Source organism: Rhipicephalus sanguineus, chromosome 4 (genome assembly GCF_013339695.2).
Source record: "Rhipicephalus sanguineus isolate Rsan-2018 chromosome 4, BIME_Rsan_1.4, whole genome shotgun sequence".
Lineage (NCBI taxonomy): Eukaryota > Metazoa > Arthropoda > Arachnida > Ixodida > Ixodidae > Rhipicephalus > Rhipicephalus sanguineus.
This window is the reverse complement of record NC_051179.1, coordinates 187,653,067-187,669,828: the sequence shown is the minus strand read 5'-3', so window position 1 is coordinate 187,669,828 and position 16,762 is coordinate 187,653,067. Positions and strand designations below refer to the sequence as shown.

Sequence of the window (16,762 nt, the reverse complement as noted above, 5' to 3'; positions counted from 1 at the left end):
AATATAAGGAATGCCAACGACACGCTCTTTCCTATTGCTTTCTGCAACCATGCTCGGACTTAACAAAATGAATTTATTTAAGCATTCAGCTACAGTGGCCACTGCCACGCAAGAATAAACTACTCCTAGAAGACGCATAACTTGTGCGTTAAAGCTGGCACTCATTTTGTTTTCACATGACTTAGTGAGAGAGGACTTAAGGCACGAAATGGCTATATACTGTTTTTTACAATCTTAGAATGTTTCGACGAGAAGTTTAACAGTGGTTTAGAAAATCTAGGAGAATACTGCCAGCAAACAGGTTCTCCTGAAACATTAAGGAAATGTCTAAAAATTGTATTCCATCCTTCTGAGGCAATTCTTTAGCATGAATACTTACCAACTAGCTCAGCTCTCTGTTATTTTAAGCTTTATTTCATGCTTGTTGTTAAGAACACCAGATCACAGAAGGAGCTGTTGAAGAGTGAAGTTGAGAGCATAGGCTTTTTCATGTGTTGCTAGCTGCCTATTTGAAGATAACTCCGTAAGATAACTCCATAACTCCAAGATTCTCCATGGCACAATCCCAGCACTGTACGTACAGGTGTCAGAGGCGAAAATTTGAGGTTTAGTTGCCATATCTGGATGACATCATGCCCGGCGACTGTAATCGCTCCTGTTCCTCCTTCCCACCCTTCACGCTAACCCACCTCCTCTTGCACTATGCTGTACTAACCACCCCAGCTCAATAAACGCTGCCTTGGCCCAGCTATTGTCAATGTGAGTAATTTCATTCAGCGGCAACAAGTATGGGATAGCAACAGGCTGCCCTCTTAGTATGCCACTGCCATCAACAGCATTTGCCAGCTTGCTGCAATTTGACAAGCGACGAGCGGCCAGCCTATTAAGTTTTACTGGAGGCATTCTTTGAAGGCATGTGGAAAACCAAAACAAGCGGGCCCCGTTGGTTGCACTGCTGACCCCCACACCACAGATGTGCTTAGTGGACGATGTGTGCAGGACAAGGTCAACGAACCTTCGTACGCCCAAGTGGTAGCTTTGCTGCAGCAGCACTTTTCGCCGTAACTCAACTAGCACAGTTGTACAAGTTTCTTACGCGCGACCAGCTGCTAGGCGAACCTGTCAAGTATTTTCTTGTTGCCATTCGACAGATAGCACACATTTGCAATTTTGGCACAACACTGAACAGAATGTTACGAGAATGCATCGTCTGTGGTCTGCAAAGCGTAGAAGAGCGTTGGGAGTTGCTCGCGAAACCTCTCAGCTGATGAGGCAGGAAGCAGACAAAATTGCGTTATCAGCCAAAATGGCAAAAGGGAATGCGCAAGAGAGCCACATCATAGCGGGAAGCGTACATGCGATGAGAGGATACCGCCCAAGAATCCGACCACTAACTATTTGTGCACCCATTGCAGAGAAAAAGGACACAGACCAAAGGAGTGTCTGTTTTAATCGGTGTTGTGCTTCAAGTGCCAACCGTAAAGTCATATCGGCCGGGCTTGTTTCCATTGGGAGAGCGGGTTCATTGAGAGACCACCAGGGCTGCCGCGTCAAGGACACATTCTATCATCTCGCGATGAGGACTCCACTCCAGGTATGGATGGCATATTCATGCTCGAGGCAGCAGAAAGTCATAACCAAGTTGGCAATGTGCAACTTATCCCGTGCACATTGAACTGTGCAGGGGTTCCAATGGACATGCAGGTCGATGCAGGGTCACCGTTGTCGGTTATCACATGGCCCACCTATGAGCACAAGAAAACAGTGCGGCCCAAGCTGTGTGGTTCGCCACTGACTTATTTCCTCAAAATGCTTCCCTTGCATCGGCAACTCAAGCTCAAGATTTCCTGGGACACCAGTCTACTGACAGATTCCTGACAGTCCTCAGGTTTTTTGGGCGCAACCTGTGCGGTCACGACCTGATTTATACGTTCCGCATGCTCGAGGCAGCAGTCACGAACGTGAACATGACAGCCGAGAAAATGCCTTTCGTCGTGGCTGACAATATTAGCATTTAGTGTTTCACAGCAGAATTCACTGACGTGTTCGCGCCAGGCTTAGGCCTCATCCACCGGTACACTTTGAGACTTGAGACAGCACGATACCAAAATTCTGGAAAGCCCGCGAAGTTCCATATGCCTTTCGTCCAAAGACAGATGTGGAAGTTAAGAGCCTTTTGGCAGCAGGCATTATAGTGCCTGTGCCTCATTCCAAGTGGGCTGCATCAGTCGTACTGTAGTGAAGCATAATGGCAGCATTCGCCTCTGCGGCCATTTTACACTCACGGTAAACAAAGCGTGTCATACAGAGCAGTACTCGTTGCCCCGAGTGGAAGATACCTTAGCAACGTTGAATGGTGGTCAAATCTTCACCAAGATAGACCTACGGGGAGGCTTACTATAAGCTGCCATTGGACAAGTAAGCCAGGCTGCTCACAACAATAAACATGCATCAGGGACTGTTTAGTTTCCTTAGCCTGCCATTTGGAGTGGCTTCAGCGCCTGCCTTGTTTCAACGTCGCATGGAAACCATCTTGCATAGGCTTCCTGGGGTTCAGGTTTATTTAGACAATGTCATCATCACCAAAAAACACGATGGAAGCACCACACTGCACAAAGTATTGCAGCGGTTTCGGAAGTATGGCGTGCGCTTGAATGCAGACAAGTACAAGTTCCGTCAAGCCGAGGTGGACTTTGTGGAGCACCGAATTACTGCTCAGCACCTTCAACCAGAGTCAGAAAACATGGATGCCACCCTTCAGGTGCAGGTTCCGCAGCGCCTCAAAGAATTATGGTAAACTTGTGGTAACAAACTACCACAAGTTTCTCCCCAATGCATCTACGGCCATGGTGCCTCTGTATCATCTACTCCACAAAGAACTTGGTGGGAATGGGGTACCGGTCAACAATCGGAGTTCAACAAGGTGAAGGATGTTATCAAATCGGTAGGCTTTCTGGTGCATTTCAACCCTCGTCGGTCTCTAGTCCTGAAGTGTGACGCCTTTCTGGATGGAATCGGGGCAGCGCCTTCTAACAAGGTCGAGGACGGAGTACTCTGGCAGGTGGGGTTTCGTTTTTGGGTACAGACGGAAGCCGAAAAAATTATTCGTGGATGGACTGCGAAGTGCTCACTCTAGTTTATGGGGTCTTGGAATTCCAGCAACACCTACTCGGTAGGCCATTCACACTGATGACTGACCACGAATCTCCTGTGGAGCTTTTTCATCCAGATATTGCTGTACCAGTGATGGCCGCCGCCCGAATCCATAGATGGGGCCTACCATTGGTGTGCGCAGGGTTCGCCATCAGGGGGGCGAAGGTTCATCGCAGCGCCCCCCCACCCTACTAAGTCAATGTATGGGGCAAATTTTGCGCCCCCCTCCCTCTTAGGTGACTAGAAGGGTCAATGTACGGTGCAGATTTTGCGCCCCCCCCCTCTTAGGTGATTAGGGGGGTGTCACAAATTAGCGTGTTATAAAGCGCGCGCGCGGCCGCTTTCAAGCAGCTACGAGACAGAACGGCGCGAACCGCTCGCCAAGAAGCACGAAAAGACGAAAAAACAAGCATCAAAAGACGCCGGCGCGCCGCATCCTCCTCACCCAATCGAGCCAGGCGCAGACGACGCGATCAAACGCCCGGCAAATCCTGGATGTTTCTAGAAGGAAGGGAGGACGCATCCGCGAGCGATGCCGCCGCGATTTGAACCTACGAGAAAGCTCTCGCCCTTTCCCCAGGCTTAGCTGTACTGCACGCAGAAGAAACATCCCGACGCTTCTAGAACCCGGGGGAGAAGGGATAAAAGCATGCAATCGACAATAGTGAAGTCAGTGAGCGAGTCAGTCGGCCCGGTGATGGTGAAGTTACGCTAAGTGTGGCTCCGTTAGCCAAAGAAGACGTGTTTATGATGGTGTGTGGTCAGTCGCTCGTCGATCTGGAAGAATCCGATGACGACACCGTGTGAGCCGTGACAAGTCACGACGACGGTTGAGCTACGACGATCAACGCTGGAGCTGGCGTGAGTGTTTCCTTGAAGAGAAGCATTCGATTACCGTCCAAGTATTGTGGACTGGATACGCCATTATCTATTCAGGACTTTAACTGTCGTTGAATAGTTGTAACGCATGCGATTGCATTCGTAGCGTGTGATCTGTTTGTTTAGCTCCCGTTGTGTAAACACCATCTGAATTATATTGTGAAGTTGTAACTGGTACCAGCCGAGTGTGCATGTGTTTGTATTATTTGTATTGCCTTAACTGAGAATATATTTCGTTTTCGTTTGTGTTATCGACTCTCGGCTCTGACTCGGTCTTTGGACCACAACCGGCGTTCGCTGGCGCACCAAAGGACCAACTCTAAATTGTCCGCGCTTTCGTGGTGCGTTTTCGGAGGGCCTTGACGCCAGCCCTTAGAATCCGCCCGGCGATTGCCGTCCCGATTAACGGGGGGGCAGCCGCCCCCCCTGCCCCCCCTGCCCCCCCCTGTGCGCACGCCTATGGGGCCTACTGCTGAATGCCTATGATTATGCCATCGAGCACCAGCTGGGGAAGGATGACATTCCAGCAAATGTCCCCAGCCGACTTCCAACATCCGCAGCTTCTCAGCCCGAGACCAAGGAAAAAACCGTTAACTATCAGCACGTCCCACTCACAAAAATCTCAATGACGGTGTAATGTCCACAAAGCAACTGGCCATGCACACACTGCACGATGAGGATTTAGCGAAGGTGTTAAAGTGGGTGCAGGGTGGATGGCAAAAAGACTTGGGTCCGAGGACCTGTAACTGCAGCCATTACTTCAACAAAAGGGGGAGATAACTGGAGTCACGAGTTTCTGTGCTGTGGCTATTGCACAATCACGAAAAGGCCAAGAGCGTCCATGTTATGCCTGTTGCATGATACTCATCAAGGTATCTGCTCAATGAAGTGGCTAGGCCACTATCCGCTGTGTTTTGCACTGTTTTTCAAATACGCTCTCTGCTGTCACATCCGAGGATCGATAACAACACTGAACACATGGTTTTGAATGCTGTCCCGGTTCCAAGCAGGCTGCACCTATGTCCTCCTAGAAATCCCCCGTAGCATTGCCAGAAATGGGCGAGTGTTGGTCGTGGCTGCACAGAGACTTTATGGGGCCAATCGAGGATCACATGCTACTGGTTGTTGTGAATTCACATAGTAAGTAGATAGAAGCAGTACCCCTGTGAAGCTCCACGACGCACGCCACAGTAGAGACCCTGCACACCTTGTTCAGCACGTTTGGATTGCCCTGAACGCTTGTATCTGATAATGACCCACAATTTACAAGTGCAGAATTCTGAAAGTTTGTGCAGCTGAATAACATAGCGCATTTCCTAACAGCACCGTACCATCCTCAGTTCAATGGGCTTACGGTACGGGTCATTCAAGCCATCAGGGATTGCTTGAGGAAGAATGTACAAGGGTCGCTGAAAACACGTTTGGCATAGATTCTGCACAGGCGGCACACGCCGACGCAGGCCTGTGGCCGTACCCCAGTGCACCTCCTCACGAGCTACAAGCTCCGCTCCAGGATGGACAGTGCAGTAGCGATCACCTTGAGTGACACTGAATTTGATTATCTGACTAACACTTGTAAGAGATGATTGTATCGAAATGCAAGTTGTCCAGTTCATTTCTGTATTATTTTTTTTTTCGGTGTGTTTTTCTTGGCCCACATGGTTGTGATAATTCTAGATATTTATAGTGTTTCCTTTCCAATAAAAATTTCAGTTGAGAGTCAGCGCTAGTCCTGCTTGCTTCTCTTTCGTCTGTCGTTCCCGTGAGCACTGCTCTTTACGCATGATGAAGTACAGCAAGGGGTGAGAAAGGGAATCACTAGTGTGAGGGTGAGTGATATGACGGTGAAGAGGAGGCGGAGTGTAATGCACAGCATAGCCTTGTACGGTACAGTATAGCAAGGGGGTGGAAAAGGATGTGAGGATGAGGAGGAACTATGTGAGGAGGCAGGAAAGGACGATGGGAGAGGGTAAAGCACAGCATGGTATAGGATAGCAATGAGGTGAAAAAGGAAAGCGAGGGTTACGAGGAGGAAAAGGGTAAATCATAGCATAGCCTTGTATGGCAAGGGGTGGGAAAGGGAAGTGGGGGAAAGGAGGAGGGGAAGGCCACCAGCTCCGTTGCTTCCCTCTCCACATCTTTATTACCCTCTCCCCATTCCATTACAGGCACTGAGCTGTGCTCCCAACTAGGGCAGCAGAAGTTGCGTCTTTTCCTCTCCTCAACCTTTCCTCCTCAGCCACTGCACCACTAGTGTGCAGCTGCTCCAATTTTTTTTTAACACACCTTGTATTTAAGCACTGGCAGTTTGATTTTTATTCACTAGGAAGCACATATCTTACATTTTGCAAATGTTTGTTCCTCAAGATGGCCAGCCTTGAAATTAGCATGGGACAACTGGTGTGATCACCCCGAACCCTGTGGCTACCCAAACACGAGACATTACTCACGGGCATCCAGGGCAGTAGTGCACCAAGCCAACGAGGCCAGTGCTGAGCCAGAGCTAGCCACAGCCACATCCGAAGTGCTCTGTGTTCGGTCGGTTGGATGGGTCCAACCAAGCAGTGGAGCAGCAGAGGACGCAGTAGCTCCAGCAGGGCCTCCTTTTGACTGCAGTTACACAACGAAAAAAAGACCGTTCACTGCAATGTCCCTCAACAGAACCCCGCTTATACCCTGTGCTGCACTCGTCAAGTGCTTCCTGGACAGTCTGCAGAACAGCATCCCAACAGTCTGGTCGCTCCCGAAGCACTAACACCAATGGGTGGCTCCTGCATAGAGGACAACGGTTCTTGCTCACAGACCTGATGCTTGTTGCTACAGTGCACTTCTGGGACAAAATGCCCTACATGTTTGAAGACCAGTGCCACGGGCCAGTAAAAGCCTGAACAAGAGGAGCACTGTTCCAATGTACAGATTGGCACTTACTTCAAGAGGCTGCAATGCCCTCGTCAAGATGCCTTTGATTTCAACATTGACTTCTACTGTCATGTATTACCTCTCAACCTAGCTTAATGTCCAGTAAAATATAGTTTCAAAGTTTTGACCAGTTGGCTGCACTGCCAATGATTGAAATTGGACAAATGCCAGAAGCATTTTGGCAGTGGTGGTCGTGGCAGCAGAAGTCAAGTCCACTGAGCAACAGTCTACCTTAGCGCAGGTGTTTACTTGTGCAGATTGCGACTGTTATCCCAATCGGCTATTTGGGTTATCGAGATATTTCTATGGATCCTCGACCTGTCCGTCGACCTGGAATATCTGGCCAATCAACGTCACTATCTCGTCGATACACCCATCTGGAACCAGCTTCTGCACCAGCACGGACTGCCAGGACACCTACTGGAAACACTATTTAGGCTCGACACTGTGCTCCACAAGGCCCCATTTTGGCAGTGGCAGTCGTGGCAACAGGAAGTCAGGTACACTGAGAAACACTCTTTCTTTGCGCAGATTGGTTCAGCATTGTTTGCATGCCGATTTGCTCCTACTTTTGTTGTCATGATTGCTGCTGCCAGCAGTTCAAGTGCTGTAATTATTGCTACGTTTGCATGATGCCCTCAAACTCTGAACTGTCACGTGAAGTGCAACAGCCTCGGGCTGAATTTAACAGTTTCATGAAAGTGTCTCTGCCATCAGCACTTTTATACCCCTGTCACATGAGGCAACTAAAGTGCACTTTGAGGGAGTGCACTTCGCCGCTAGTGCCATGTGCACGCTGTGAGATGGGAACGCTTAGTGACACCCACTGCAAAGTGCACTTGCTGGGGAGTGTGTTCGCCACACTCACTTGGCTGCGACAGTGTGTCGGGCCTCAGCAGCAATGGCTCGAGAATAAATAAGTTATTATCCGAAGTCGAGTTCATAACATTTTTTAAACTATACCGTTTTCGTTATTACGAAGATTCTTATACATCAAAACCCACTATACCACAAAAGACTACTCCGCTATTCTCGCGCTCGGGATGTTTACAGCGACGACCGCCAGGGGCATGCTCAGCACACGCCGTGAAATGGTTGCAGCCACCGCGTTTGTATGTAAAGTTTATTTTAAGGGTGGCTTATAGCTGTAACACATCACTTAAAAAAGATTGCCTTACATAACAAATATCTGTCGTACGAAAGTAGGGGAATTGCCTGAGGGGCTCATTTTCTGCATTACGCATAACTAATGAAACCGACAGACAATTAAGCCAAGGAAAGCATAGGGGTCATTATTTGTGGTTTCTTAACTGCAGTGTAACGACTTGCACTTAAATTGAAAGGAAGTAAAGTGGATGAAAAATCACCCTTTCCGTCGGTGGGATCCGAACCCACAACCTTCGAATTTGAACTACAACGGAGGGCGCTCACTCGTCCACTTTTTGTAAAGTATTTATGTGTGCTAAATACGTGTGCTTAATATGTGCGCTTAATCTGTCGTGCTACTTAAAGAAGCACTGACACAAAATTTCGAAGGCGAGATAATGAGTGAAATAGATGTATGTGGAGCCGTACACAACGTCTACGAAATATCAAGGGACAATATAGCCTACAACATACTTAAAATCAGTTTTAAAGTGCATGCCGCGCGACTGAGCGAGATGCGAGCGCTTCGCGACGCCGACATCAACGCGGTGGATGTGTAAACAAACCTACGTCACGAGTTTGTGTTGGCTGGTGGCTGGTTGTGCCCTTGCGCTTGTGTGTGCATCCTGCCGTATTTCTTCCTCCATGCCTGCGGCTTTTCGCATGCTGGTTGTACTCTCTTCTGCTGTTCGCTCGTCGTGCCCGTGGGCAGATGTTATGGCCCGCTCACACTAGCGGCAAGCCTGCCGCACGTGCGAGAGCTGTCCAACTTGCACGGCAAGCTTCGCCAGCGAGGCATTCGCGCCTACGAAAAACATGGCAGCACTGCCAAAAGCGGTTGTCTTCCACTTTGAATCTATCAAGTGGCCACCGTGCACTCTCTAACGTGTAAGTTCCGAACTGATGCTTCCATTTGCTTTAGATTCATGTCCTTAAGCTTCGACAGCAATGTATTCGTCCCGATTCGGCGCCGTTTTTGAGAGCCATAGTCAAATAATCGATGCTGTAAGCTTAGCGAGTCGAGATGGGCGCTTCCAAATGCTCGGAGGACGTAGATTACGCGTTTGTTAGTTGTTTCTAATCCTCCATAGCTGCCGCCACTTGACCTAGTTCTGCGCCCATCGCACCCATGCTCGCGCGCCGCCTACGTCACAGTTTCGAGTGTTCACGTGGCCAGCTGTGTTTTCCCTTCCCATCGGAGGATGCTGCCTAGCTCGGTGCTCTTTGAAACCGAAACTGCGACTGGGGGCTCTAAAAACGTCTCTAAATAAATAACCGTCGCGCACTCGTGCAAACGAGGTTTGCAGCCGTGATAAGTGGATCATAAGCTATCTATTGCAACAAAAAAAACAAGGTGCAAAGTTTTTGTGTCAGTGCTCCTTTAAGTACCCATCACCATTACCATCATTTCCAAAGTGCACTACCCTTTCCCGTGTAGCAGCACGCCTCCAAAGTGACATTCTGGGGGTGTAAGTGCACTCGCTCAAAATGACACTAAATTTGCCAGTGTAACTGGGGTATTATAAAGAAATGAAAAAGAGGCATGAACTTGCCACAGCTCAAAACAAGCCTCTGCAAAAATCTAATGATGAACTGGCTGCTAAAATAGCTTACATGCAACGTAGCTTGGAAAATTGACGAACCCAGCCTCGAAGGACGCATACACAAGAGGAGAAAGTCTGATGAACACACACGCTGAGACTAGCAACAGTTTAATGAAACAACAGATACTTGAAAGGAAAACCAAGACGCATGTGCACCATACATGATACAGTAGAGTGAGAGCACTGTGCATAAAACAGACCAATCACATCAAAAACGCCCAAGTGCCTTAAAAAGCTGTGCAGATAAAAACGCAGTGCATGGTACCTTCTAACTGCATTTCTCTAATAATATAAGGAAGTACTTCCATTTGCCTATGGTCCTCATTTTCATAACATCTGTTTCTTTTCTTTTTTAACTTCTTTAATTTCCTTTTGGCTACTGCCTCTTGGACGGTGTCTCGAAAGCCAGCCACCTTTAGACGCTTAACCTGCTCATTAAAGCTTTGCTCCATTGAATCATGGCAGCTTTTCTTGTGGGCATTGTTAAAGCACAGGGTCGCTACGCCACGCTTCACTAACTTTGAGTGTTACAACTCAAACGGCAGAAATTGTCTTGCCAGTGTGAACATTGGTCACCGTGTGCAGCTCCTCGGTCACCAGTCGCAGACTCCTATCAGTCATCCATGTGAATGCGACCTTTGAAATGACAGCTCATCCCGGATGTACTTGAAAGAGGAACATGGCAGACCTGTATTGTGATCACGCGCTGTACTTGTGCAGTATACAACTGTGACTGCAAAAGTTACCATATTACTTTTTTACTTTCTGGCTTTCATATAAACCCATTATTTTAGAGGAAATAAAAGTTAGCGATATATTTTCGATTTGAAATGTCTTAAGATCACATCACTGGCTAGTGTCCATGTTGGCCAGTAATGCCGTATTGTCGTTTTAGGAGTGCAAGAAGGCTAGGATTTTGAACTGGCATTATTGAATATAGATTTAATATTGTACCAAATGCTTAGGAATCAGCACGTCTAATGTTTATTAAAGTGAAAATTAGAACCGGGCAGCATTGGTTTCTTTTGATGAACCCTTTAACTATAAGCAATACCCACCTGAGCGCAAAGGGGCAGCGGTAGGCATCAGCTTGGAGCACTCCACGCATGTGCAAGGTCAGCAGTCGACCCACAGCTGCAACGGCACTACTTGGCTGTCTGCAACACAAAACGTGGCTGAACATGAAATACTTAATAGACAAAACAGAGCCAATTTTAAAGTCACACTTACACCGTGAATTTCATGCACACACAATTCAATGTATACCTGCCGATATGACTGCAGCAGCCAAACATAACTCTAGCCACAGCTGCTGTCATGTCAAGCCGACTTAATAATTTCAAGGGAGGGTGAAAACATGTACACCTTTAATGTCGTGTAAAGGCAAGAACACCGAGTACAAGGGCTTGCCTTGGCACTTCAGGGTAAGCACCGACAAATGAAACAAGCGCCAAACACCAAGAAGCTTTCAGATGCGCATGTCACTGGAATCCTAGCCGTAGTCAGAGCTGTCAATAAGTCCATTTTGCAGTACACCACTCACTGAACAGAAAAACTGAAACATGATACGGACAGGATGCGCAGACTCTCATATTTTCATTAGAAAACATTAAAGTGCCAGTATATATGTATGTATACAAAGGTAAGGTAAAGAGAGCAGTCAAAGGCTAGAGGGCAAGGACTGCTCTCAACCTGAAGAGAGAAAGAGTGAAATCAGTCCCCAACCTGGATGAGGTGAGTGTAAAAACAGATGATTTCAGGATTGTTCTTGGGAACAAGTATGATGAGGACAACGCAGAGGGAACTGCATAGATCGACTTAAAAAGCAGCTGGAGGCAAGAGGTAGGCAAGGTCTTCCAAATCACCTAATAAAAAATGACAACCGTTGCTACCACCAGAGATCAAACTGAATTTGCTCAACTGTCACACAAGCGGAAAATGAGTGATACACAGAGCTATAATCTCAAAGAGATACAGGCAAAAGCACACGTTGTTGGGCTAGTCGGTTCATGTTCCTTCAGAAGCCACGGTTGTGGCTATTTCGTGCAAAGAAACAACAAGGGAAGGGTTAAGGGAAGCGCCAACTTTCGACTGTTTATTCCAAATTTACTGCAGAAGTATATACAGTCGAACCCACTTATAACGATCCCACATATAACGATCTATCGGTTATAACGACCATATTTCGGTGCACTTACGATTTTCCTATGCTAACCATTGATGCTGCGTCCACATATAGCGAACATTTTTCAAAGCCTCCTACTTTTACAACGAACACTTCAGACACGGTCGCGGTAAAAATATGGCGCATACGAAGCGAAAAAAAGTTAAAACATTCCTTCAAAAGCGTGACAGGGGAGCGCGCTTGCGCGTGCCCCGCTCCAGTTAACTCGCGACCACGGTGCTCGCTACTAAGATATCCCAGATCGGCGAGCACCGCACGCAGATTTCGGACGCTGCGAGCGAGGTCGCTCACTTTCCGGGCGTTTCTTCAGTGGCAGAATGGCAGTGAGGAAGAAAAAAAATAGTAGGCAGCATGAAGCCTTGCGGTCAGCTTTCGCACGGTAACCGATCCTGACGCCGTTCTCTGCAGCTACGACCGCCTGCGATCCTGCGATGAACCAAACAATGCCTTGGAACGCAAGAAGGCATAAATGCAAGAAGTGATAACCGCGATAACGTTCCATCGCAAAAAGGTTCACTGCGTCCCTAAACTCGTCGACGCCACAATGTGCCGCAAAAGGTCGTCCGTCTTTTCGGTAACGGCAGAGACCGGTCGATCGGTGATTACGACTTCCGCGAGATTGCGGCGATGCTTTCGCGGATAAGCATCAGAAAAGAGCGAAGGCGAGGTGGCGGCCGCCGGTGAACGTGCCGTTATGACTTATAGCCGACAACCTTATCGTGCACAGTCATCTGTAGATATCTGCTCGGCTGCGCGTGTGGCGTTGGCCGTACACTGCGGATTGACGGCGGTACGAGCGCGCCATATGCTGCCTGCCGTTCGCATGTTCGCCGCCGCCGCGTCGTGCGAGACCGCTTTAAAGTGCGCGTCGCTTTGTAGAAACGAAAGTAGCTCGCTGTTGTTGAGCGGCGCGGGCACCGAGAAACGTCGATGCACTGACAGCGAGCATATACTGCGTGTTTGAGTACGTGACAACTCAAGTGCGCCGCGCATCGTCGTGCAGGGCCGCGAGAGCATCGCGGAGACGTCGAGTGCGCGTTGCTTGCAAAATGCTTGTTTTCGCCGCGTTGAACGAAGAGGCTAGTCGCCACACCCGTGCACGGTCCGGAGTGAAGCAAGCACGAAGAACGTACAAACGCGCGCATACGGCATGGGCACCGTGCATACGTTAGGAGCCGCCACAGTCGCGCGCTGCCTCCAGCGCCAAAGCGGCCACGGCAGCAGATTTGGCGGGATGGGGGGGGGGCAAGCCACTGTGCCGTGTTTTGGTGCTTCGCTTGAAGCGTTCTCTTTCCCGTTTGCTTCCAAAAGACGTCAAATTGTTATCAGCTGTCAGAGAACGTAGCGTTAGCGCATGTGCTTCTTTTCGCCAGACCTCGTGTATCCTCAGGCGAACGCGGCAACATAAAATGCATTAACTGGGGGAAGACAACGGAGGTGACGAGCCCGCTGAGCGAAACTGCGCACGTGTAACGCGGGCCGTCTCACTCACTAAACAATCACAGCTTATCACCCTCGGGCTAACGCGGCAGCGAACTCAGCGGCAGCTTGAAACCGGCAGTACCAGCAATTGCACTGTCACGGCCGCTGAATGAAAAAAAAAAGCTTTCCATCGAACGGCCATGGCACTCCCTAGCAAAAATTCCCAATAGAAAACCAATAGCCTATTGGGTTATTGACACCTATTGGTCTATTGGTTCTATAGGTCTATTGGAACTGTATTTGGCTATTGGTTCTATATCAGCCTATTGGACCTATATTGGTGTATTGGTTCTCTATTAGCCAATTGGAATTATATTGGCCTATTGGTTCTGTATTTGCCTGCTGGCATTGTATTAGTTTTGTATTTGCCTACTTCTCAGCCCCATTACAATTAGTCTTGCGCAAGTGTTTTATGGGTGTCTTGTCATGCAGAAGGCCCACAATGTGGCAGCGCCCCTGCAATGATAATCACAGTGGATGAATTAGGCATATGTTCAAATATATTCTCATAATCAAAACTACAAGTGCTTCTTCTGGCCCTTGATGTTGGCGATCTTGCGGGCGACTATTTTGCCAAGGCAACTATGTCTTGTGTCAATTTCTTCGGGACTGCCTCATCCGCACTCGAGGAAGTGCCTGAAAGATTCTGTAAGTAAACAGAGCCATGAAATCAGAAAACAGTAACACATATTTAATTAAAGTTTACCTTTGAATCAATGTATAGAAAGTAGGCGGCACAGTGAGAAATGATCTAGACCTTCATTCACTGCACATGTTCACAATGTTGCAGGAACTGAACTATAGCAAAAAACTGAGTGAAATATTACACACCAAACTGTGGCTTATTGCGTGAAAGAAAACAGTATATGGCAAAATTTTGCGGCAAAAAAGGAAGTAAAAGAAAGGGGCAAAATTTTTTAAAAAATTAAGCAGCGCCTTATCCCGTTTACACGCTTGCGTCCTGTGTTTTTTGAGCTGTACCCAAGAATGAACTGCAAACTCGTCCTTAAATTACAGCAAACTCAATAATCACTTACTATCTGTGACGTGCTCTTTTTCACGATAGTGGTGCGACTATCATACCTAGAGCATGCCACTAAATCTCAACTTAAAGATGGCATGAAATAAATTAAGCTAGGGTAGATTCACGATGAGGCAACAGTAATATGTAAGACTGTAGTAAAGGCAGCCTAGATTCCATATCGTTGCAAGCCCAACACAGCAGTCAGGCTGCAATGAGTTGGATATAACACACGTGCTGCAAGTTACGTGCTTGTGCAGTTAAGCCAACAACATTAATAAATCGCACCAGTGTAGTACATATGCTATGCACATTTTGTATAATGAATTGTCATGTGGCCTTTATGTTGTCTTGTGACATTATGTCGAACAAGTATGATAAGCCGATTGGCGCGCACTACAACACACAAACCGCATCGACTAGAGCGTTTTACTATGAGGCGATAAACGCGTTTTCGGCTCAACACGCACGTTGTAAATACTTACAAAGGGCTTGCGAGACTCCAACTACACTCACGAGCAGGGCGCCTGTTCTTTACCTCTAATCTATGCTACGTTTTTTTGTGCACACTGACAAACACAAAAACAAACTGCAATAATATATGCGCTCAATCATTCAACTTCTATTAGAGCGTGTGGACTTGCAATCGAGGCGTCGCTGGTCTCGCTGTCATCAAATACCGGAGACAAAGGACGAGGGACTTGTTTTCCCGATCTTTCGGCTTCGTCCCAAGTTTGAATACAAAAAGAAAGGTGATACCAAATAAATACTAAATAGGAGTAAAAACCATGCCCACTCAACTCACCAAACAATCGGAGCACATGGGCCTTGAAGTATAACCTTGTTGCTCGTCTTGCCATTATTCTTGGTGCCACTTTGAAGAGTCGAAATCGGTCGAAATCCAACATTTATGGCTCAGAACGTCTCCATCTGGTGCACGCTGAACACAGTCTTCACGTTATCGTCGCGGAAGCACACTAAAGCAAACACCGTGTAAGGAGGCTTACGTGATGCATCGAGATCACACAAAGCGCGCGCTAAGGAAGGCGACTCACTGTAGCAGCGTTGCCAGATTGGAAAGGGGCTTCGACACCAACCCCAGAACAAAATTTCACCAGATTTCACCAACACTACAAAATGGCGACTATGACGTAATTTTTTTTCTTTTTAGCGTTTTACTTTGCAAGAGCCCTGCCCCATAGAAAATATTTTTGTTGTTTATAATGATATTATTACAAAGGAGAGTGATTTGATTATTTCTGCATTTTTTACTTGTGGCTGTCAGCGTATTCGTATTTTGTCCGTCGCCGGCACGGGGACGGAGCCCCGCCCCTAGAAAACGGACCAATCAGAAATCAGTTCACGTTTGGAGTTCTGAGTTCTGAGAAGAGCCGGAAGAGCCACGCGTCGACGGTCCCCGGGTCCGTGGCCTTGGAACACTGAACGCGCGCCTGACTGAATGGGCCATAAAACGGGGGGACAAGTGGTTGTTTTTGTGTGCGTGTGTGTGTGTTTGTGGTGCGAGGAGGAGAGCGCCAGCGAACCATTTGAGCTGCGTGGACAATTCCTATTTTGGTGCATTAGTCGGTCAACACTGCACAAAAACGAGCTGCTTTCGACACCAAAGTACACTGTAGCCAAAGGCCCCGCCGCTGCCATTGAAGAAGGCAGGCGTGTGCTTCCCGCAACATCCGGTGACCGTGTGCCTATGGCGCACTGTGTATCGGCAGGCGAACTTCTCAACGAACAAAGCACCGCGGAGTGACATACGAGAACGGAAGAAAGACAATATATATAAAAATAGAAGATACGGGACGGGGGTGCGAACGGAGGGCGGCGGAGGGAGCAGGAATGTCTTTTCGAAGAAAAAAAAAAGCACGGGAAGAGGGTGGATGGTGCACCATCGAAGCTGCATAGTCCGCAGGCGCCTCTTCCGAGCCCCAGGCAAAGAAACAAACGCCGAAGACGGATGAAATGGGCTACGTACAGATGGGAAGAACAGCGGGGGGAGGGGCGGGAGTGTAGCTATCTCTTGTACTACACTCGTACGGTTGTGTGTGGGGGTGGGGAGAGAGCGAGGGGGCACGGGTGCGCGCAAACGAAGACGCGTCTGCACGTGGCAGTGGCGCTCAACAGATGCATCCACCGTCGCAAAGTGACGCACGAATAGTCAGGCAACCATTTTCGAAACAGCTCCAGGATCCCATAACACTTTCTTTGCAACAAATATTCACAGATTTTAACATTAAAGGAACATTACGATTACTCTTAATCGACAAAAACTACTACAATTATCTAGACTGAGGTAGGCGTACGCATCAGGGACTGGAGAATTCGGGTTATTTTGTAACTATACATTGAAATACAACAGTG

At 48.0% G+C, this 16,762-nt stretch overlaps 1 protein-coding gene across 1 annotated transcript in view; it reads right to left on the bottom strand.

The window, feature by feature from the left end:
- Nucleotides 1–16,762, bottom strand: part of LOC119390968 (focadhesin) — a 395,558-nt gene that overhangs the window by 341,253 nt on the left and 37,543 nt on the right. Inside the window, exons 4-6 of the mRNA XM_037658681.2 lie at nucleotides 10,760–10,858; nucleotides 6,708–6,803; nucleotides 6,483–6,642 (exon numbers count right to left, since the gene is read on the bottom strand). Coding sequence (XP_037514609.1) covers nucleotides 6,483–6,642; nucleotides 6,708–6,803; nucleotides 10,760–10,858 — 355 coding nt within the window. The remainder of the gene's footprint in view (nucleotides 1–6,482; nucleotides 6,643–6,707; nucleotides 6,804–10,759; nucleotides 10,859–16,762) is intronic.